At 45.0% G+C, this 20,763-nt stretch overlaps 1 protein-coding gene across 1 annotated transcript; it reads right to left on the bottom strand.

Moving 5' to 3' along the window:
• Nucleotides 1-915: 915 nt before the first annotated feature.
• foxa2 (forkhead box A2) lies at nt 916-3,750 on the bottom strand. The gene is made up of 2 exons (XM_078405930.1): nt 3,481-3,750; nt 916-2,282 (listed from the first exon to the last, which is right to left on the bottom strand). Exons 1-2 carry the CDS (start codon nt 3,565-3,567, stop codon nt 1,080-1,082), a joined length of 1,290 nt encoding a protein of 429 aa, XP_078262056.1. The 5' UTR covers nt 3,568-3,750; the 3' UTR covers nt 916-1,079.
• Between the last annotated feature and the right edge of the window lie 17,013 nt (nt 3,751-20,763).

Raw genomic sequence — 20,763 nt, forward strand, 5'->3', positions numbered from 1 at the left:
CTTTATTTCTATGTTTTCAACCGCCTGACGAGATGGAATTAATCGATTGGACCACAATGCGATCAAGATCATTAAAAAAAAAGAATCACAGGTTGTGAAATCGGAGGAAAATATGTTCGTTTATTTTGTGTGTGTGTGTGTGTGTGCTATTACACTTGTCTTTTTATAAAAATGTTAACATTTCAACGCGAAAGAGAGAGAGAGAGAGGGGAAAAAACGTTTCTTTTTTTAAATTTCTTACAACGGAAAGCAAAAAGAAAAAATATATATATCCTCCGCGCTAAGATCTACAGCTTAACAATAAATTAAGTCACTTTCGGGTCATGTAGCAAAATGGGAATTATGAAATCGCCGCCTCCCCTCCAGGATCACGGGGAGCCTTGGCCAATTATTATGAAATTACCAAAAGTGCAACGATTTGTGGACAATTAACTTTTCGCTTATGGGAGCTAACGGAACATAGTCGCCACTGCGGTTTGACAGAATTAGTCGTGTACATCTAACACTTAACACTTCTTTCGAATATATATTCTGAAAATTTGGTAGTCCGCTACCAAAACAGACGTGTATACAAGCCATAAATAAAGCAGACACAAACCATAAATTACTCGTAGTAGATTTTTTTGTTTTTTGTTTTGTTCTGTTGTCGTTTAAAATGGTGGCAAACGTTCCTTCATGGGTCGGTCATGTTTAGTTTTGTTGCAAAGGAAAGGAACTGATTCGTTTTTTTTGGTCATCGTTGGAAAGTTATTCTAAGGGTGCGTTCTAAAACTGTACACGGAAATGGAATGGATACGTTGCCTTATTCTGAACCTCTCTGTAGTTAAAATCAAAAACATTTAAAACGGTGCTCCCGGCACGAGACCACCTAACCTGCCCCCCTTTTCCCTTCCCATACCCACCCACACCCCCCTAAAAAGAAATCGCTAAAACAATCTGACAACTAACAGTTTGAAAACATCAAAAAATATTTTTTTTCCAATGCTTGGCCACAAACAACATGGGTTTTTTTTCCCAATTATTATCATTACAAATGTACACAGTTGGCAAAGTCTTTATGTGCGTGGAAAGTTTTGTTTTTAAGACGAGTTCATGATGGGTCTAGAATACACACCTTGGTAGTAGGACGAGTCGCCCACAATGGCCGTCGATTCTAAGACCGTTTTGGGGTTCATTGGGAGATTGGCAGACATTGGGGAGTTGTAATTGGAATAGTGCATCACCTGTTCGTAGGCCTTCAAGTCCATTTTGTGGTGCTGTTGCTCGGAGGACATCAAGTTGTTGATCGAGAAGGGGTGGTTGAACGAGTAATGGTGGTCTGGTTTGAGGTGACCCTGGGCTTCCGAAGGGATGTGAGAGAGGACCGAGTGGTGCTGCTGGTGGTGCATCAAGTGTTGCTGGGCTTGAGACACCACGTTGACGGCGTGAGTGTGCTCCGGGCTGAGACCCGAGGTGGGCTTCAGGTCGGCCATGGTCCTCTTCTGCTCGCTTCCCGGGGAGCCGCTGGGATGAGGGGACTCGTTGCCGGCGCTGCTCTCCGAGCTGCTGTTGCCGCTGCCGGCTGAGCCCGGCTCCGAGCCTTTCCTGTTCGGGTCCTGAGACCCCTTTACCGCTTGCTTCTTGTCGCACTTGAAGCGCTTCTGCCTCCGGAGGTAGCAGCCGTTCTCGAACATATTGCCAGAGTCCGGGTGCAGGGTCCAGAAAGAGCCCTTCCCCGGCTTGTCCGGAGACCTGGGCACTTTGAGGAAGCAATCGTTAAAGGACAGAGAGTGGCGGATGGAGTTCTGCCAGCGCTGCTGGTTCTGGCGGTAGAAAGGAAAGAGGTCCATGATCCATTGGTAGATCTCGCTCAGGGTCAACATCTTGCTGGGGGATTGCTGGATGGCCATGGTGATGAGGGAGATGTAAGAGTAAGGAGGCTTGGCGTGGGTGTAGCTGCGGCGGTAGGTCTTGGGGTCCCTGGATCTGTTGAGGTTGGATTGGCCGTACATCGGGCTCATGCTCATGTTGGTGTAGGAGGTGAGAGCGTTCATAGATCCGGCCTGAGCGTTCATCGGGCTCATGCTGGGGCTGAGGGCCGCCATCCCGGCCCCCATGCCGTTCATTGCTCCGGCACCGGGAGACATGCCGGTCATAGCCGGGCTCATACCGGTGCCCACGTAAGACATGTTCATGGACCCCGCCGTCATGTTGCCCGCGGTACCCATAGCAGACATACTCATGTAAGTGTTCATGCCGTTCATTCCAATCCCAGCGTTCATATTGCTCACGGAGGGATAACCCTTGAAAAGAATAAAATAAAAAAAAACACGGTCAATTATATAAAATTCACCCAGTGATTTGAACGTCCACGATTCTCCGGCACCGATCGGTTTTACTTTATTTTAAATGTCTGAAGAAGGGTCTCGACCCGAAACGTCACCCATTCCTTCTATCCAGAGATGCTGCCTGTCCCACTGAGTTACTCTAGCATTTTGTCTCTACTGTGTTTTATTTTGAAACGGCTACAAATTGTCCTTTGCTGTGTTAGCAAGGGCAATTCACAAATTTACAATTATATATATATATATATATATAACATATATGTAATATATATATATAACATATATGTATGGAGTTACTGCAGCATTTTGTGAATAAATACCTTCGATTTGTACCAGCATCTGCAGTTATTTTCTTATACTATATAACTGCAGATGCTGGTACAAATCGAAGGTATTTATTCACAAAATGCTGCAGTAACTCCATACATATATGTTATATATATATTACATATATGTTATATATATAATTGTAAAATTGTATATATATATATATATATATATATATAAAAACATATATGCTTACAATTATCATTTACAATGAGATATTTTCTTATTTTATAAGAATAAAAAGTTGCACTAATTAATGAAGCAATCGCCCAGTAGGTTTATCAGAACAAACCCACTTCTTAAATTGTTGAAATTATATTCATTTCTACCTTAGGGTCCCCAATGAACAAAAGGTTTTGTTTTAAATCGAAAGAAACGATGCATATATTATACTATTAATTTAACATGAACGACATCAGTTAAAAAGAAAAAGTGTGTACATCTCAAAGCCATAGAGGCATATTAAAGAAAAAAATAAACAAAAAAAAAAAGCCCGATAGCCGACGGATTGTGAATACACTTTCATTAATACATATCCGAGCACAGTCTGGACGAAACTTAACATCTGGGTTTTGCGTAAACAATGTGGAATATAATCGCCGAGTAAAGAAAAGTTGAATAAGTTATGTCTCCAGCGCATCGAAGTATTTAAATGCACAGCGGAAACTTTTATTTTAGCCAAATAGAACTTTGTTTAAAGACTATTGCGTGCAAATCGAGGAGGAATTGGAGGCACCGCGAGTCAATATTTGATCACAAAGTTAATATTATCTTAAGGCTAATATTATCTTGTACATAAAGAGGATTGCATTTTTGTGCTGAAGCCTACCTCGGGCTCTGCATAATAGGAGCTCCAGTCCGTGTGTTCGTGTCCTTCCATTTTCACTGCGCCTAGCATGCTGGAGGTAGAATGCATGCGATCAATCGGGAGGCAGAGAGACACAGAGAAAAGTTCCTGCTGAGAGAGAGAGAGAGGAAAAAAAAAGATCTCGGGCGCCGGATCACCCCCCTCCTTGTGTGTCGGATTGCGAAATAGGGTTATTTTGAAAAGCGCTGGCTCCTGTAAACTGCCGCCAGAAGCGATCCGAAGCGGCTTGCAATGACAGTGGCTTGAAGTGACGTGAATGGCTGGCGGTGAACTGTGATATAGCTGTGTGCGCGCCACACCAACCTCCAATCCAAATTTCCTCGCAGCCCATTTGAATAATCATCTCACACCTAGGCGTGAGTGCGTTTCAATTCTGCCCCTCCATTGTACACCACCAACAGCATCAAAAAAGGCAACGTTTGAATAGATTCATTAAACCTTCATCGGATTTTGTTCCATTTAATAGGAGAGTTAACACAAAAAACTGCTTCGAAGTTACATCTTTTTACAAGGCTGATTTATTTTGTTTTAAAGTGTGGCGTGATGGTTGGTTATACTATCCAACATATGGTGGGATATTATTTATTAACCAATAGATTCAATGACACAGACGGCTGTGGAGGCCAAGTCAATTGATATTTTTATGGTGGAGATTGGCAGATTCCTGACTAGTAAGGGTGTCAGGGGTTGTGGGGAGAAGGCAGGAGAATGGGGTTGAGAGGGAAAGATCGGTCAGCCATGTAGGAGTAGACCTGATGGGCCGAATGGGCCAATTCTGCTTCGAGAACTTATGAACTTATGAACTATTAATTTATAGATCGATTGGACATTTTTTTTTCTGGCTGTCATATTTAGTTGAGCGAGGCATCAGGAACGAAAAAAATCATTGTTCGTTAACAAAATCGACCTGAACATATTTATTTTCCTACTCCGGTTGACCACATTACAGAGGTTACGGACTAACTGGCTTGGGTTGGAAGTTGTTGCTCAGAGTAGTCCTTTGGAAGGTTACATCTCGAGGAAATGTGGAAAGAAAAGCAAAGAAAGCAAAAAAAAATTCGAGAAAAGACAAGGAAATTCGATAGGAAATTAAGGTATACTCATGTACTCTCGATAGTTACAAAAATGCCGGAGTAACTCAGCGGGACAGGCAGCATCTCTGGAGAGTAGAAGGGCCTCGACCCGAAACGTCACCCATTCCTTCTTCTCTCCAGAGATGCTGCCTGTCCCGCCGAGTTACTCCAGCACTTTGTGTCTATCTTCGGCGTTAACCAGCATCTGCAGTTCCTTCCTACACGTGTCTATCTTGAGTATAGGATTGGCTTACTTTATATGTGGAGAGAAGGCAGGCGGGGGGGGGGGGGGGGGAATACAAAACTTTTCACTAGGGTGGACAACGTTATAAATACTGACTAATATTCCATGAAGAAATTAAAAGTGGCCGAGGAGATGCTGGTGAAATTGCGACTTGGTAAATATTGTTTGGATTTTTAAACATTTAGTTACCTACCTACCATCGTACAATGACACACACATTGTGTATATATATATATATATATAATGTGTGTGTCATTGTACGATGGTAGGTAACTAAATGTTTAAAAATTTGTGTATATATAATGTGATATATATATATAATATATATATATATATAATGTGTGTGCCATTGTATGCAATGTGATAATTGTCTATATATATATATATCACATTATATATATATACATTACCTCAAATTATTTCGGACGACCAAACAGGTTTCATCAAAAACCGGTATTCCTTTTTTAATATTAGAAGGTTGATGAATATTGTCTATACTTCTCCATGTAATACTTCAGAATGTGTCATCTCACCTACCATCGTATAATATATATATAATGTGTGTGCCATTGTACATTATTATTGTCAATTATTATTCTGTTCAACCGTGGTATTATTTGATTATTTTAATTACATTCAAGTAACGTTTGTACATATAATTACAGTCCACGTGCCCGTGTTTATCAACAAATGTTTCATGGATTCACCAAGTTTAGTACATTAAGAGTCTTCTGAAATATGCCTTTATTGGACTCAGGGTGAGCTGATGGCTTCTGTACACGCACCACCTACGGGTACTCTGGGGAACCTACACCACCGTGTGGTTTTAACAGCAATTAATAAACAAAATAGCACTCAGTTTATTGACCGTTTCGTTTACAGTTCAGTCAATTTTAATTGGCGGCGGGACAGGCTGGGGGGGGGGGGGGGGGCTGTTGGAGGCGGTGGGGGAGGGAAAACTAGACAAAACACGCCTTTACCTTCCTTTTTTTGCTATCCAACAAGTCCTACACTACATCTGAGGCCGCTGTGGCACATTGTTGCTGTTTAGAGCGGTATTGTCGAGTGAAGAAACCGTACGAAAAATAAGAGTGGTACTAGTTAGACACAAAATGCTGGAGTAATTCAGCGGGACAGGCAGTATCTCTGGATAGATGACGTTTTGGGTCGAGACCCTTCTTCGGACTGAAGTCCCAGCCAGAACAAATAAGTTCTTCCTCGCAGCAGCACAACAGAATATGTAAAGAGCGTACATAGTAGGGAATAATGTTCAGTGCAAGTTAAAGTCCAGTAAAGTCAGATCAAAGATAGCCCAGGTGTCTCCAATAAAGTAGATGGGAGGTCAGGACCACTCTCTAGTTGGTGATAATGTGTGGAGTTTGGTGCGAGACTAACTCCAACTGAAAGTGTTTATTCACAAAATGCTGGAGTAACTCAGCAGGTCAGGCAGCATCTCAGGAGAGAAGGAATGGGTGTCGTTCGAAACGTCACCCATTCCTTCTCTCCTGAGATGCTGCCTGACCTGCTGAGTTACTCCAGCATTTTGTGAATAAATACCTTCGATTTGTACCAGCATCTGCAGTTATTTTCTTACACCAGCTGAAAGTGTTATCTCTGTTCCCTTAAGTGTTACCCTTATCCCCGCTCTCTCAAGATGCTGCCTGACCCGCTGAGTTACTCCAGCACAATGTGTCCTTTAAAAAAAAAAGCTCCCATCTGAAAGTTGTCCTCAATCTGAAACGCCGATTGCGTTTCTCCCTCCACAAACTGCCTGACCTGCTGATTACTTCGACCGTTTTCATTTCAGAATTCCAGCATCTGCCGATTTTTATTTGCTCTTTGATATGAGGAGAACGAATACATTTTCAAAGGCGTATGCATCGAACACTGAACAGTGGAATTCATTTTTTTTTGTTGCAGCAGCAGCATAACAGGTCTGTACACACGATTCTCATAGTTTACATAATAAATCAAAAAGGGTCGAATAAATTATTTTAAAAATCACATTTGAAAACAATTACCATCTTTTTTGTTTTAAGATTTGGGGTGGTGCGGCGGTAGAGTTGCTGCCGTACAGCGACGGAGACCCGGGTTCGATCCCGACCACGGGTACTGTCTGTACGGAGTTTGTACGCTCTCCCTGTGGCCGTGTGGGTTTTCTCCGGGTGCTCCGATTTCATCCCACAGTCCAAAGACCTACGGGTTTACAGGTTAATTGGCTTCAGTAAAATCGTAAATTTTAGTATCCTAGCACTACTAGGATTGTGTTGGTGCTAGTGGTCGCTAGTCGGACTCGGTGGGCCGATGGGCCTGTTTCCGCGCGATATCTGTAAAGCCTAAAGTGAAGTCTAAAATCTAGTCTAACATCATCCGAACTGCGTCGCGCACTGATATTATATTCCACGGGATACCCAGCAAAATGGAGCGATGGAGATTCCTCCCGTCCATTAGCTCTGAGTTGTCCCCAATGCGTCTCGTTGGTATCAACGCAAATTGCAGGTTAGCCAAGATCATATGGAACTGCGGGCACACTGGAGCGACCAACTAACCCGTCCCTGCTCCAATCCAGCTCGAATGAAACCGGCATAGAGACCACAAAAGGGTCGCGACCCCAAAAACATCGCCTATCCGTGTCCTCCAGAGATGCTTAGGAAGGAACTACAGATGCTGGTTTAAACCGAAAATAGACACAACGTGTTGGAGTAACTCAGCGGGACAGGCAGCATCTTTGAAGAGGAGAAATGGGTGACGTTTAGCGTCCGGTTCGTCACCCATTCCTTCTCTTCAGCGATGCCGCCTGTCCCGCTGAGTTACTCCAGCATTTTGTGTCCATCCTCCAGAGATGCTGCCTGACCCATAGAAACATAGATACATAAATTTAGAAAATAGGTGCAGGAGTAGGCCATTCGGCCCTTCCTTTGAGTTACTCCATCACATTGTGTCTTCTTTTGTAAACCAGCATCTGCAGTTCCCCGTGTCCACGTTATACCCGCGGTTTGTTTGGAGGGAAAGAGCATTAAAGAGGGTTTTTGAAATAACGATAAATCACCGCGCTCAGTCATAACTCTTGCGAGCCTTCGCTAGAATCGATTTTTATGTTTGGAAATAAATGTGAACATTCACTGTGGATGGGAAAGGATTAGAGGGATGTGGGATAAACGCGCGCAAATGGGGGCAGGAGGAACCGCAGATGCTGGAATCTTGAACAAAATACAAAAGTGCTGGAGGATGTTCTGTACAGAATCGTGAGAGAAATATCCAGGGTAAACACACAGAGCCATTTGCACACAGTAGGGGAATCGAGGACCAGGGGAGGTAGGTTTAAGAAGAAGGGGAAAACGATTTAATAGGGACCCGAGAGGTAACTTTTTACCCAAAGTGTTGTGGGTACATGGAGGTATTTGAGGCAGGTACTATTGCAACCTTTGAGAAAGATTTAGACGGGTACATGGGTAGACACGGGCCAAACGCAGGCAGGGAGCAGAGAAGGTGGGACATGTTGGTCTGTGTGGGCAAGTTGGGCCGAAGGACCTGTTTCCACGCTGGGCCAGGCAGCTTCTGTGGACAGAAATGACCAGACAACGTTTAGAAGGTCGGGGCCCTTCTTCGGATATAGTTTGGATGGATCATGTTGGTGGGTATGGACGTGTTGGGCCGATGGGCCTCATTCCGTGCTGCAGGACTCTTATGGCTCTAATGACGTGGGGCGACTATTGTCCTCTCTGCGTTGTGGATCCCATCCCGGGTGGAAGTGAGGTAGCAGGGTGAGGAAAGGTTGGATATTTATTTACCCCTCCCCGTATCTAATCACATCTAAGACAGACACAAAAAGCTGGAGTAACTCGGCGGCTCTGGAGATGAGGAAAAGGTGATGTTTCGGGTCGAGACCCTTCCTCAGATTGAGGAAGTCCGAAGAAGAGTCTCGACCCGAAACACCCACCTTTCCTCTAGAGATGCTGCTTGTCCCGCCGAGTTACTCCAGCACTTTGTGTCTATCTTGGGTTTAAAGCAGCACCTGTGGTTCCTTCCTACACAATCTAATCACATCCAACAGGTCGGTTCAGAGTCAATCCCACCACGCATAATTCGCCGACATCCCGCAAGGCCTGTTCACCACCACGGCCAGGGACGAGGCAGAGTGGAGAAGTGTCCATTGTTCAGGGAACAATGTCCATTGTCCACATTGTTCAGGGAACAGCGTAGTTCCACTGCAAGGTGAATGTTTGCTCCCTCCGTGTGTACTGTGTGCAGCCTGAAAGTCCCTGGTCCTGATTTTTATGTTCCCTTTCAGCTTTCCTTGACCTCAGTCGGCTTTCCCCAAATTGAAATGCAAACTTAAAATAAACCTTAAGAACGGTGGCGACCCTTTTTTACAAGAATGATCCCAGGAATGAGTGGGTTAACCTCTGATGAGCGTTGGTCGGCACTGGGCCTGTACTCGCTGGAGTTGAGAAGGACGAGGGGGGAACCTCATTGAAACACGCCGACTAGTGAAAGGCTTGGATAGAGTGGACGTGGAGAGGATGTTTCCACAAGTGGGAGAGTCCAGGACTAGATGTCATAGTCGGAGAATTAAAAGACGTCCTTTTGGGAAGGTGATGAGGAGAAATTTCTTTAGTCAGAGGGTGGTGAATCTGTGGAATTCTTTGCCTCTGGAGGCCAAGTCAGTGGATATTTTTTTAAGGCAGGGATAGATAGATTCTTGATTAGTGCAGGTGTCAGGGGTTATGGGGAGAAGGCAGGAGAATGGGATTGAGAGGGAGAGATAGATCAGCCATGATTGAATGGGGAGTGGACTTGATGGGCCGAATGGCCAAATTCTGCTCCTATCACCTTTATGACCATTCCCTCCATAAAATGCTGCCTGACCCGCTGAGTTACTGCAGCACGTTGTGTTCCAATCAAGATTCCAGCAGCTGCAATCGCCTGTATCTCCTTTAAAGTATTCCACCGCTCTCTCTCTCTCACTTTCCCCAAGAGGTGAAGACTAATTTCACTTTCTACCATTAGAAAGGTGGCTTGAGAGAAAGAAGGCTGGGCTTACTGTCAAATATTTCAGTGATAAACCCCCGGGTATGCTTTCATGTAGTTAGTGTGTGTGCAAATGGTCGCAATCACAGAGGATACATAAATAAAGTTGGCCGAGGGTTCCCCCTGATGGTCGGCCGCTGTTAATTCAACCACCCCAGCCGCTGAGAATATCCTTCAATTGACACAAAATGCTGGAGTAACTCAGCGGGACAGGCAGCATCTGTGGAGAGAAGGAATGGGCGACGTCTCAGGTCGAGACCCTTCTTCAGACTATCCTTCAACAGCTCAGAACTGTGAAATAGACAATAGACAATAGGTGCAGGAGGAGGCCATTCGGCCCTTTGAGCCAGCACCGCTATTCAATGTGATCATGGCTGATCATTCTCAATCAGTACCCCGTTCCTGCCTTCTCCCCATACCCCCTGACTCCGCTATCCCTAAGAGATCTAACTAGCTCTCTCTTGAATGCATTCAGAGAATTGGCCTCCACTGCCTTCTGAGGCAGAGAATTCCACAGATTCACAACTCTCTGACTGAAAAAGTTTTTCCTCATCTCAGTTCTAAATGGCCTACCCCTTATTCTTAAACTGTGGCCCCTTGTTCTGCATCTCACAATTAAGGAATATCAATGTAGCACCCAGGGTGCGTAATAATGGGTTCAAACTCCATGCCTACACCTGCACCTATTTTCTATGTTTCTATGTTTCAAACACCAATACATAACAATGAGCAGTTCATGGGGCTTATTCATAGTCATAGTGAAATAGAGTCTTACAGCATGAAAACACGCCCTCCAGCCCAACGCCCACACCGGCCAACGCGTCCCATCTGTACTAGTCCCACCTGCCTGTACACTTGCCTATGGACATGTCCAACATGGCCCTTGCCCACTAGTCCCACTGTCCAACATGCCCTTTGTCCACTAGTCCAAACTACCTGCGTTTGGCTCATATCCCTCTAAACCTGTCCTATCCTGTCTAAATGTTTCTTAAACGTTGCGACAGTCCCTGCCTCAACAACCTCATCTGGCAGCTTGTTCCCTACACCCGCCACCCTTTGTGTGAAAAAGTTACCTCTCAGGTTCTGATTAAATCTATTCCCCTCACCTTAAACATTTGTACTCTGGTTCTCGATTCCCTTACTCTGGGCGAGAGACTCGGTGCGTCGCTCCGATCTATTCCCCTCATGATTTTGAACACCTCTGTAAGATCACCCCTCATCCTCCTGCGCTCCAAGGAATAGAGTCCTGGCCTGCACAACCTTTCCCGGTAGCTCAGAGCCTCAAGTCCTGGCAACATACTTGCACTCTGGAATTATGTCTTTTTTTTGTAAACCATTATCTGCATTTCCTTGTTTCTACTCTTTTTTAATTGTCAAATGTACAGGGACCAGAATTCTTACGTTCTGCAGCTTTACAGGTACATTAATGATCAGCCATGATTACATTGAATGGCGGTGCTGGCTCGAAGGGCTGAATGGCCTCCTCCTGCACCTATTGTCTATTGTCTATTGTCTATTAACACAACAAAGCAACAAAATAGTGAGTGAATTATCAGATTATACCAGTTGTGTAGGAAAATAACTGCAGATGCTGGTACAAATCGAAGGTATCACAAAATGCTGGAGTAACTCAGCAGGTCAGGCAGCATCTCTGGAGAGAAGGAATGGGTGACGTTTTGGGTCGAGACCCATCTTCAGACTGAAGGAGGGTCTCGATCCAAAACGCCACCCGTTCCTTCTCTCCAGAGATGCTGCCTGCCCCGTTGAGTTACTCCAGCATTTTGTGTCTATCTTTGGTGTAAACCAGCATCTGCTGTTCCTTCCTGCACACTTTAAATGTGGGCCTCCTCTGCTGAGACTGTGACCCTGTGCCTCAGTTCAACTGCAACTTCTCAACTGAGGAAGGTTAGAACTGAAAGCCTTTCCATCGTTGTAGGGCGGTAAAAATGTACCACCAAGATCCACTTGGCTCATAACGAGATAGGTACTCTGCTAAAACCTCGTTCGTTTAATACTGTAACCAAGGCAAATGTCTCATGATTAAAGAAAATTTAAAAAACAAAAATATTGTTTTTATTTTAATCTGGAGAGGATTAAGATGCCAACCAGAAATGTCAACTGTCCATGTTCGCCAGAGATGTTTCGGTTTATTTTATTGTCATGTGTGCTGAGGTACAGTGAAGAGCTTTTGTTGCGTGCTAACCCAGTCTGCCATCCAGAAAGACGATACATGATTACAATCGAGCCATCCTCAGTGCACAGGTACAGGATAAAGGGAATAATGTTTGGTGCAAGATAAAGTCCAATAAAGTCCAATCAAAGATAGCCCGAGGGTCTCCAATGAGGTAGACAGTAGCTCAGGACCACTCCCTCACTGTTGGTCGGATGGTGCAGTTGCCTGATAACTGAAGATGTTCACAAAATTCTGGAGTAACTCAGCGGGACAGGCAGCATATCTGGAGAAAAGGAATGGGTGAAGTTTCGGGGTCGAGACCCTTCTTCATGTTGTGATATTGCAGGGACTACTTTGTTGTCTCACAAGGACTACTTTGTTTGCCTGTGTAGTAACATGTATATAAGAGAATGAGGTGATTCGGTGGCCACTCTGGTTCCAGGTGGCCACGGAATAAACAGCCTGGATTTAAGCTCCAGCATTATAACCTTTTAAACACGTGTACTTGTGGTCCGTCCAGAGTCTCAACAAAGGTACGACAGACACCGGACCACGAAGTACAACACTTCAGACTGGTGTTTACTGAAGATGTTGATGGTTGACGATAGTTGGAGATGTTGCCTGACCCGCTGAGTTACTCCAACTGCATGTTCAGCGCACAGAGAAGGTGTACATTCATAAACCACCCTCTTGATATCAGCATTGCCCCAAACGGTTTGCAGTGAATGAATTATTTTTGAAATATTGCTTTTGAGGAAATATATGCCTATCGGAGAATATAAAATGATGGCCAGAACTTATTCCAAAACAACTTGCTTTGATTTCAAATCCTTATATTTGGAGTTTTGTTTTGCGTTTATTGTCACGTGTACCAAAGCACAGTGGAAAGCTTTTGTTGGTACATGCTCTCCAGTCAGCGGAAAGACTAGACATGATTGCATTCAAACTAGATAGAGCTCTTAAGGATAGCGGAGTCAGGGGGTATGGGGAGAAGGCAGGAACGGGGTACTGATTGAGAATGATCAGCCATGATCACATTGAATGGCGGTGCTGGCTCAAAGGGCCGAATGGCCTCCTCCTGCACCTATTGTCTATTGTTTATTGTCTATTGTTTATTGTCTATTGTCATCCACAGTGTACAGATGCAGGATAAAGGGAATAACATATTGTGCAAGATTACGTCCAGTGGAGTCTGATTAAAGACAGTCCGAGCGTCTCCAATGAGGTAGATGGCCGCTCAGGACCGCTGGGCTGGTTGGTGATTGGGTGGTTCAGTTGACTGATGACAGCTGGGAAGAAACTGTCCCTCAATCTGGGGGTGTGCATTTTCACGCTTCTGTACCTCATGCCAGATGGGAGAGGGGAGAAGAGGGAGTTACCGGGGGTGAGACTAGTCACTTTCCTAACTGCCTTTCTACATGTATGTAGCAAATATGTACCAACGCCTTTTGACCAATGAATGTATGTTTTGCTCATTTCCTTTCAAATGAACTGACTTCATCTTCTGAAGCAAGAGGTTTGGGGGTGTCACAGTCGCTCAGCGGTAGAGTTGCTGCCTTTCAGCGCCAGGGGCCCGGGTGGAATCCTGACTGCGGGTGCTGTCTGCACAGAGTATATATGTTCTCCCTGTGACCATGTGGGTTTTCTCCGGGATCTCCGGTTTCCTCCCACATCCCAAAGATGTACAGGTTTGTAGGTTAATTGGCTTTGGTAAAAAATTGTAAAATTGTCCCTTAATCTTAGTGTAGAGGGTGATCACTGGAATTTAGAAGACTGAGGGGGGATCTTATAGAAACATATAAAATTCTTAAGGGGTTGGAGAGGCTAGATGCGGGAAGATTGTTCCCGATGTTGGGGAAGTCCAGAACCAGGGGTCACTGCTTAAGGATAAGGGGGAAGTCTTTTAGGACCGAGATGAGAAAACATTTCTTTACACAGAGAGTGGTGAGTCTGTGGAATTCTCTGCCACAGAAGGTAGTTGAGGCCAGTTCATTTGGCTATATTTAAGAGGGAGTTAGATGTGGCCCTTGTGGCTAAAGGGATCAAGGGGGTATGGAGAGAAGGCAGGTACAGGTTACTGAGCTGAATGATCAGCCATGATCATATTGAATGGCAGTGCAGGCTCGAAGGGCCGAATGGCCTACTCCTGCACCTATTTTCTATGTTTCTATGTTTCTATCACTGGACGGCACGGATTCGGTGGGTCGAAGAGCTTGTTTATGTGCTGTATCTCTAAAGTCCAAAGTCTAAAAGTTAAAAGTCTAATATTGGCACATATTTTCCTCAGATCAGCAAATTCTGCTTTGGCGCTCAATACCCGACATCTCCTTAACTTTCCAGTTTAACTTTGAAGAAATAACCGTGTAGAAATTGACACATGGGATGATGGAAGCCACTCGATGATCTCAGACTGGAATTACAATCCACATTCTGGAATTTGCATTCCACAGCTGGCTATTTAAATCAGACCCATTGTCTCTCCAGAGGAATAGGTTGGTATGTCTGTATGCCTGCACATCGTGTGTGGGAATGCAGGACACAGTCAGAATTAAATCAGGAAATTAGAGGCTCGTGTAACAGGGATAATAAAACAATCATGGGGAATCTTTAAATCTCCTGAAGGTGTGCCTACTTTGAAGAAGTTCTCCTCCTCACTCTGTCAAGTGTTCTGCAAGTTCCGCAAAACTCTCTTTCTGCATGCAGTCTGTGCTTAAATACCGTCCATGTCTCTCGTTCCTCTTTCCCCAGCATCTCTGGGTAGAAGGAATGGGTGATGTTTTGGGTTGAGACCCTTCTTCAGTCTGAAGAAGAGATCAGACTGAAGAAGGGTCTCGACCCGAAATGTCACCCATTCCTTTCATCCAGAGATGCTGCCTATTGAGGGGTTGCAGCGTAGGTTTACTAGGTTAATTCCCGGAATGGCGGGACTGTCATATGTTGAAAGACTGGAGCGACTAGTCTTGTATACACTGGAATTTAGAAGGAAGAGAGGGGATCTTATCGAAACGTATAAGATTATTAAGGGGTTGGACACATTATAGGCAGGAAACATGTTCCCAATGTTGGGGGAGTCCAGAACCAGGGGCCACAGTTTAAGAATAAGGGGTAGGCCATTTAGAACAGAGATGAGGAAAACTTTTTCAGTCAGAGAGTTGTGAATCTGTGGAATTCTCTGCCTCAGAGGGCAGTGGAGGCCAATTCTCTGAATACATTCAAGAGAGAGCTAGATAGAGCTCTTAAGGATAGCGGAGTCAGGGGGTATGGGGAGAAAGCAGGAACGGGGTACTGATTGAGAATGATCAGCCATTATCACATTGGATGGCGGTGCTGGCTCGAAGGGCCGAATGGCCTCCTCCTGCATCTATTGTCTATTGTCTATTATCCCGTTGAGTTACTCCAGAATTTATCTGTCTATCGAGGGATGAAAACACATGGATAAGGATGATGGAGCCACAAGGAACTGCAGATTCTGGAATCTTGAGTAAAACACTAAGTGCCGGAGTATCTGAAGAAGTGTTTTAACCCGAAACATCGCCTATTCCTTCTCTCCAGAGGCGCTGCCTGTCCCTCTGTGTTACTCCAGCATTTTGTGCCAATCATTGCTGGAGTAACTCAACTGGTCATGCAGCATCTCTGGAGCGAATGGGCAGGTGATATTTTTGGTTTGATTGGCCGCAACTCTATTTCAGATGAAGAAGATGTTAATGGTGAAAAGTACAATGTATTAATATATAATTCCTCTTATTTTGATGCTGATATTAACCTGTTTATGTTAAAGCCTAAAAATAACAGACATACCAGTGCGAAATAAATTTATTCACTAATATCATCAATAATAACTTACAAGTTATTGTGCAAGGTATAAAATCATGAGAGGTAGGCACACAGAATCTCTTGTCCAAACAAGGGAAATCGAGGAAAACATAGGTTTAAGGTGAAGGGGAAAAGATTTAATAGGAATGTGAGGGGTAACTTTTTCACACAAAGGGTGGTGGGTGTATGGAACAAGCTGCCAGAGGAGGTAGTTGAGGCTGGGACTATCGCAACATTCAAGAGACAATTAGACAGGTACATGGATAGAACATGTCTGGAGGGATATGGGCCAAACACAGGCAAGTGGGACTAGTGTAGCTGGCACATGTTGGCCAAGTTGTGGGCAAGTTGGGGCAAAGGGCCTGTTTCCACGCTGTATCACTCTCTGACTCTACGTTAAATTTATTTCTTAAAACAAAATGCAATTTACTTTCAAATTAAAGTTTAGATCTGTTGGCTGCTCTCACATTCCTCGCTCGCTATGATGGTTCCAAGTTAAAAATTAGTCACTCAGTTCTATTTTGGCCATGTTATCAAATCAAATTAAATTAAATTGGGCGGCATGATGGCGTATTGGTCGAGTTGCTGCCTTACAGTGCCAGAGGACCCAGTCCGTTCCTGACTACGGGTGCTGCCTGTACGGAGTTTGTACGTTCTCCCCGTGACCTGCGTGGGTTTTCTCCGAGATCTTCCGTTTCCTCCCACACCCCAAAGACGTACAGGTTTGTAGGTTAATTGGCTTGGGTAGAAATGTAAAATTGTCCCCAGTGTTCTAGGGTAGTGTCAATGTGCGGGGATCGCACGGTCGGTGTGGACTCGATGGGCCGAAGGGCCTGTTTCCTCCTTGTACCTCTAAACTAAACAATCAGAAAGATCTAACAGTTGCTAATCTTCCCCACTTGGTGCCGGCTTACACCAATTAGTACCTTCCCCGAGACGCGTATTGAATAATCTAATTCCAAGTGGTCTGAAAGGATTTAAAAATGGTTTATTTCTGTTGCTGATTTCCTTCCTTCCCATTGTGACTCTAATGTGCATGGTCACGCGGTTTATCCATTTATGCTGTTAGTTGTCTGACAGAGTGGAATTGGAGCTGGCCGAAGCAGCCGTCGTTAACTGCGAGCAATGAGAGCAAAGACTGATATTCCCAAGCCCCAGGCCTCTGGCCTTTTGACATTTTGAGGTAAGGATTCCCTGATGGAAGCCTTTTAGATCACCCTCGGCCTATGGTGTGGATTGCACCTTTGTGAAGTGTTGACCACTTTTTTTGGCTCGGTAACTGCACTGTAACTGAGAAGGGCAACTGACATTAAACAGATTAACACCTCGTTGCCCCCCCACCGGCATTCTCTAAACTTGACTTTCTTCAGCTAGGAAGTCGCATACTGCTCGCGACACAGAGCCTCTGTAGGGGGTTACCAACGCTTCCTGGCATTGGAATAGCACAGCTGCCCGCCCTCTCCCCCACCCAGGTTTTAACTTTAACAATGTGGAGCTTGCAAATTCATCACCCCTGTTATGGATGTATTAGGCGATACAATGAAGGGCAGATGTTGTTGGCTTAAGCATAAATTGCTGGGGTAACTCCGGGCAGCATCTCCAGAGAACATGGATTGCTATTAGACAATAGACAATAGACAAAAGACAATAGGTGCAGGACTAGGCCATTCGGCCCTTCGAGCCAGCACCACCATTCAATGTGATCATAGCTGATCATTCTCAATCAGTACCCCGTTCCTGCCTTCTCCCCATACCCCCTGACTCCGCTATCCTTAAGAGCTCTATTCTATCTAGCTCTCTCTTGAATGCATTCAGAGAATTGGCCTCTCTCTGAGGCAGAGAATTCTTCAGATGTACAACTCTCTGAGTGAAAAAGTTTTTCCTCATCAGGCTTTGCTGTACCCCACCTCTCTTCCAGCTTTCCCTCCCCCCTGCCCCACCACCCCACCACAGTCGGTCTGGCCTCTCCAGGCTTTTCTATGCTGGCAGTGATTGGTATCCCCCTGATCTGATCTCCCTGAGCTGATTAGTTCTGATATCATTCAATAACAAATGAAGTTCCCGCTTGAAGATATTAGTGCGTTCTTCACTGATAATTTCCCACTTTGATCTCACATGCTTGAGGATCTTGAACTTAATTCAATCAGAATTGCAATCAGTGTCGTAGTCTTTTGCCAGTAGCTGGCAATGTACAACTTCCGTTCTGAAGTGTAGGAAAATAACTGCAGATGCTGGTACAAATCGAAGGTATACACAAAATGCCGGAGTAACTCAGCGGGTCAGTCAGCATCTAGGAGAGAAGGAATGGGCATTCTGCAGTTGTACAGGGCCCTAGTGAGACCGCACCTGGAGTACTGTGTGCAGATTTGGACTCCAAATTTGAGGAAGGATATTCTTGCTATTGAGGGAGTACAGCATAGGTTTACTAGGTTAATTCCCGGAATGGCGGGACTGTCATATGTTGAAAGACTGGAGCGACTAGGCTTGTATACACTGGAATTTAGAAGGATGAAAGGGGATCTTATCGAAACGTATAAGATTATTAAGGGGTTGGATACATTAGAGGCAGGAAACACGTTCCCAATGTTGGGGGAGTCCAGAACAAGGGGCCACAGTTTAAGAATAAGGGGTAGGTCATTTAGAACTGAGATGAGGAAAAACCTTTTCAGTCAGAGAGTTGTGAATCTGTGGAATTCTCTACCTCAGAAGGCAGTGGAGGCCACTTCTCTGAATGCATTCAAGAGAGAGCTAGATAGAGCTCTTAAGGATAGCGGAGTCAGGGGGTTGTGAATCTGTGGAATTCTATGCCACAGAAGGCTGTGGAGGCCAAGTCACTGGATATTTGTAAGGCAGGGATTGATAGCTTCTTGATTAGTCAGGGTGTCAGGGGTTATGGGGAGAAGAGTGTCAGGGGTTATGGGGGAAGGGGAGTAAAGAGGTTCTTCTGCAGTTGTATAGGGCCCTGGTAAGACCACATCTGGAGTATTGTATACAGTTTTGGTCTCCTAATTTGAGGAAGGACATCCTTGTAATTGAGGCAGTGCAGCGTAGGTTCACGAGATTGATCCCTGGGATGGCGGGACTGTCATATGAGGAAAGATTGAAAAGACTAGGCTTGTATTCACTGGAGTTTAGAAGGATGAGAGGGGATCTTATAGAAACATATAAAATTATAAAAGGACTGGACAAGCTAGATGCAGGAAAAATGTTCCCAATGTTGGGCGAGTCCAGAACAAGGTGCCACAGTCTTAGAATAAAGGGGAGGCCATTTAAAACTGAAGTGAGAAGAAACTTTTTCACCTAGAGAGTTGTGAATTTGTGGAATTATCTGCCACAGAGGGCAGTGGAGGCTAAATCACTGGATGGATTTAAGAGAGAGTTAGATAGAGCTCTAGGGGCTAGTGGAATCAAGGGATATGGGGAGAAAGCAGGCACGGGTTATTGATTGTGGACGATCAGCCATGATCACAATGAATGGCAGTGCTGGCTTGAAGGGCCAAATGGCCTCCTCCTGCACCTATTTTCTATGTTTCTATGTTTCTAAGGCAGGTGAAATGGGGTTGAGAGGAATAGATAGATCAGTCATGATCGAATAGCAGAGTAGACTTGATGGGCTGCATGGCCTAATTCTTCTCCTATCACTTATGAACTTATGAACATCTGAAGAAAAGAAAGAGATAATTCGAAATTAATCTTTTAAAAACAATTGTACAAAGGAATACCCGAGTAAGGCAAATCTCACACTCGATCAACCATCTAAGCAACCCCCCCCCCCCCCCCCCCCCCCCCCCCCCCCCCCACACACACACACACACAGATTGGATGATTACATTTGTTTGCTGGCTGATAGCTGGCAAAATGGAGGAGGGAGGAAGAGGAAAAGGCAGGGGAGAGTCCAGCTGAGCAAATGTGTCCTTTAGTTACAGGGGCTGGCCTTGAGAAAGGGGGGGGGGGGGGAGGGGGGGGGCGGTCCAGTGGCGATCACAAATTACTTGACCCACCTCGCAATCACCTGTGAATCTCCACCACAAAGTAAGGGAAGTTAAACTTGTTTGAGAAAATGGTTCCGAAAATTCATCGGCAGGTCAAAAATTTGTGAGTTTGCTTGTTCGTATGTACGGCTGCCTACCAGTCGGATGTTTGTAATCAGGGGAGGGACTTGTACAGTTTTGAAGTGCAATAACAAGTCAGGATATTGCAGTGCGAGGCAGCGTTTGCAAGACGGCTCTTTCACCCAGAGATTTGTGAATCTGCGGAATTCTCTGCCACTGAAGGCAGTGGAGGCCAATTCACTGGATGTTTTCAAGAGAGAGTTAGATTTAGCTCTCAGGGCTAAAGGAATGAACGGATATGGGGAAAAAGCAGGAACGGGTTGCTGATTTTAGATGATCGGCCATGATCATATTGAATGGCGGCGCTGGCTCGAAGGGCCGAATGGCCTCCTCCTGCACCTATTTTTGTTTCTATGCTCTATGAATGTAAAGCACAGACAGAAGTCCACTTCATCAAAGGGGAAGCTGTATATTTTTGTCCTTTTGCATGTGTTGACATGGTGGCGACTTGGTGCTGAGGGTTGATGCTGGAGTTGGTTATTTGTTCAGAAGGAAAACAAATGAAATGGGCGGCACGGTGGCGCAGTGGTAGAGTTGCTGCCTTACAGCGCTAGAGATCCGGGTTGGATCCTGACGACGGGTGCTGCCTGTATGGAGTTTGTATGTTCTTTCTGTGGACTGCGTGGGTTTTCCCTGGGTGTTCCGGTTTCCTCCCACACTAGGGTTGCCAACTGTCCTGTATTTTGGGCCAATTTGGTTTGTCGCATACGGGACCACCCTTGTCCCGTATTAGGCCCAGTCCAGCACTGTAAGCCCGGACACTGTATGCCTGGACACTGTAGGCCTGGACACTGTAGC

Source organism: Rhinoraja longicauda, chromosome 9 (genome assembly GCF_053455715.1).
Source record: "Rhinoraja longicauda isolate Sanriku21f chromosome 9, sRhiLon1.1, whole genome shotgun sequence".
NCBI classification, from domain to species: Eukaryota; Metazoa; Chordata; class Chondrichthyes; order Rajiformes; family Arhynchobatidae; genus Rhinoraja; species Rhinoraja longicauda.

What these genes read in the sequence shown, in the direction of transcription:
- foxa2 (XM_078405930.1), bottom strand. Translation starts at nt 3,567, where the DNA reads ATGCATTCTACCTCCAGCATGCTAGGCGCAGTGAAAATGGAAGGACAC. An exon ending in CCTATTATGCAGAGCCCGAG is followed by an intron (nt 2,283 to 3,480) that starts GTAGGCTTCAGC and finishes ATTCTTTTCAAG; the next exon opens with GGTTATCCCTCCGTGAGCAA.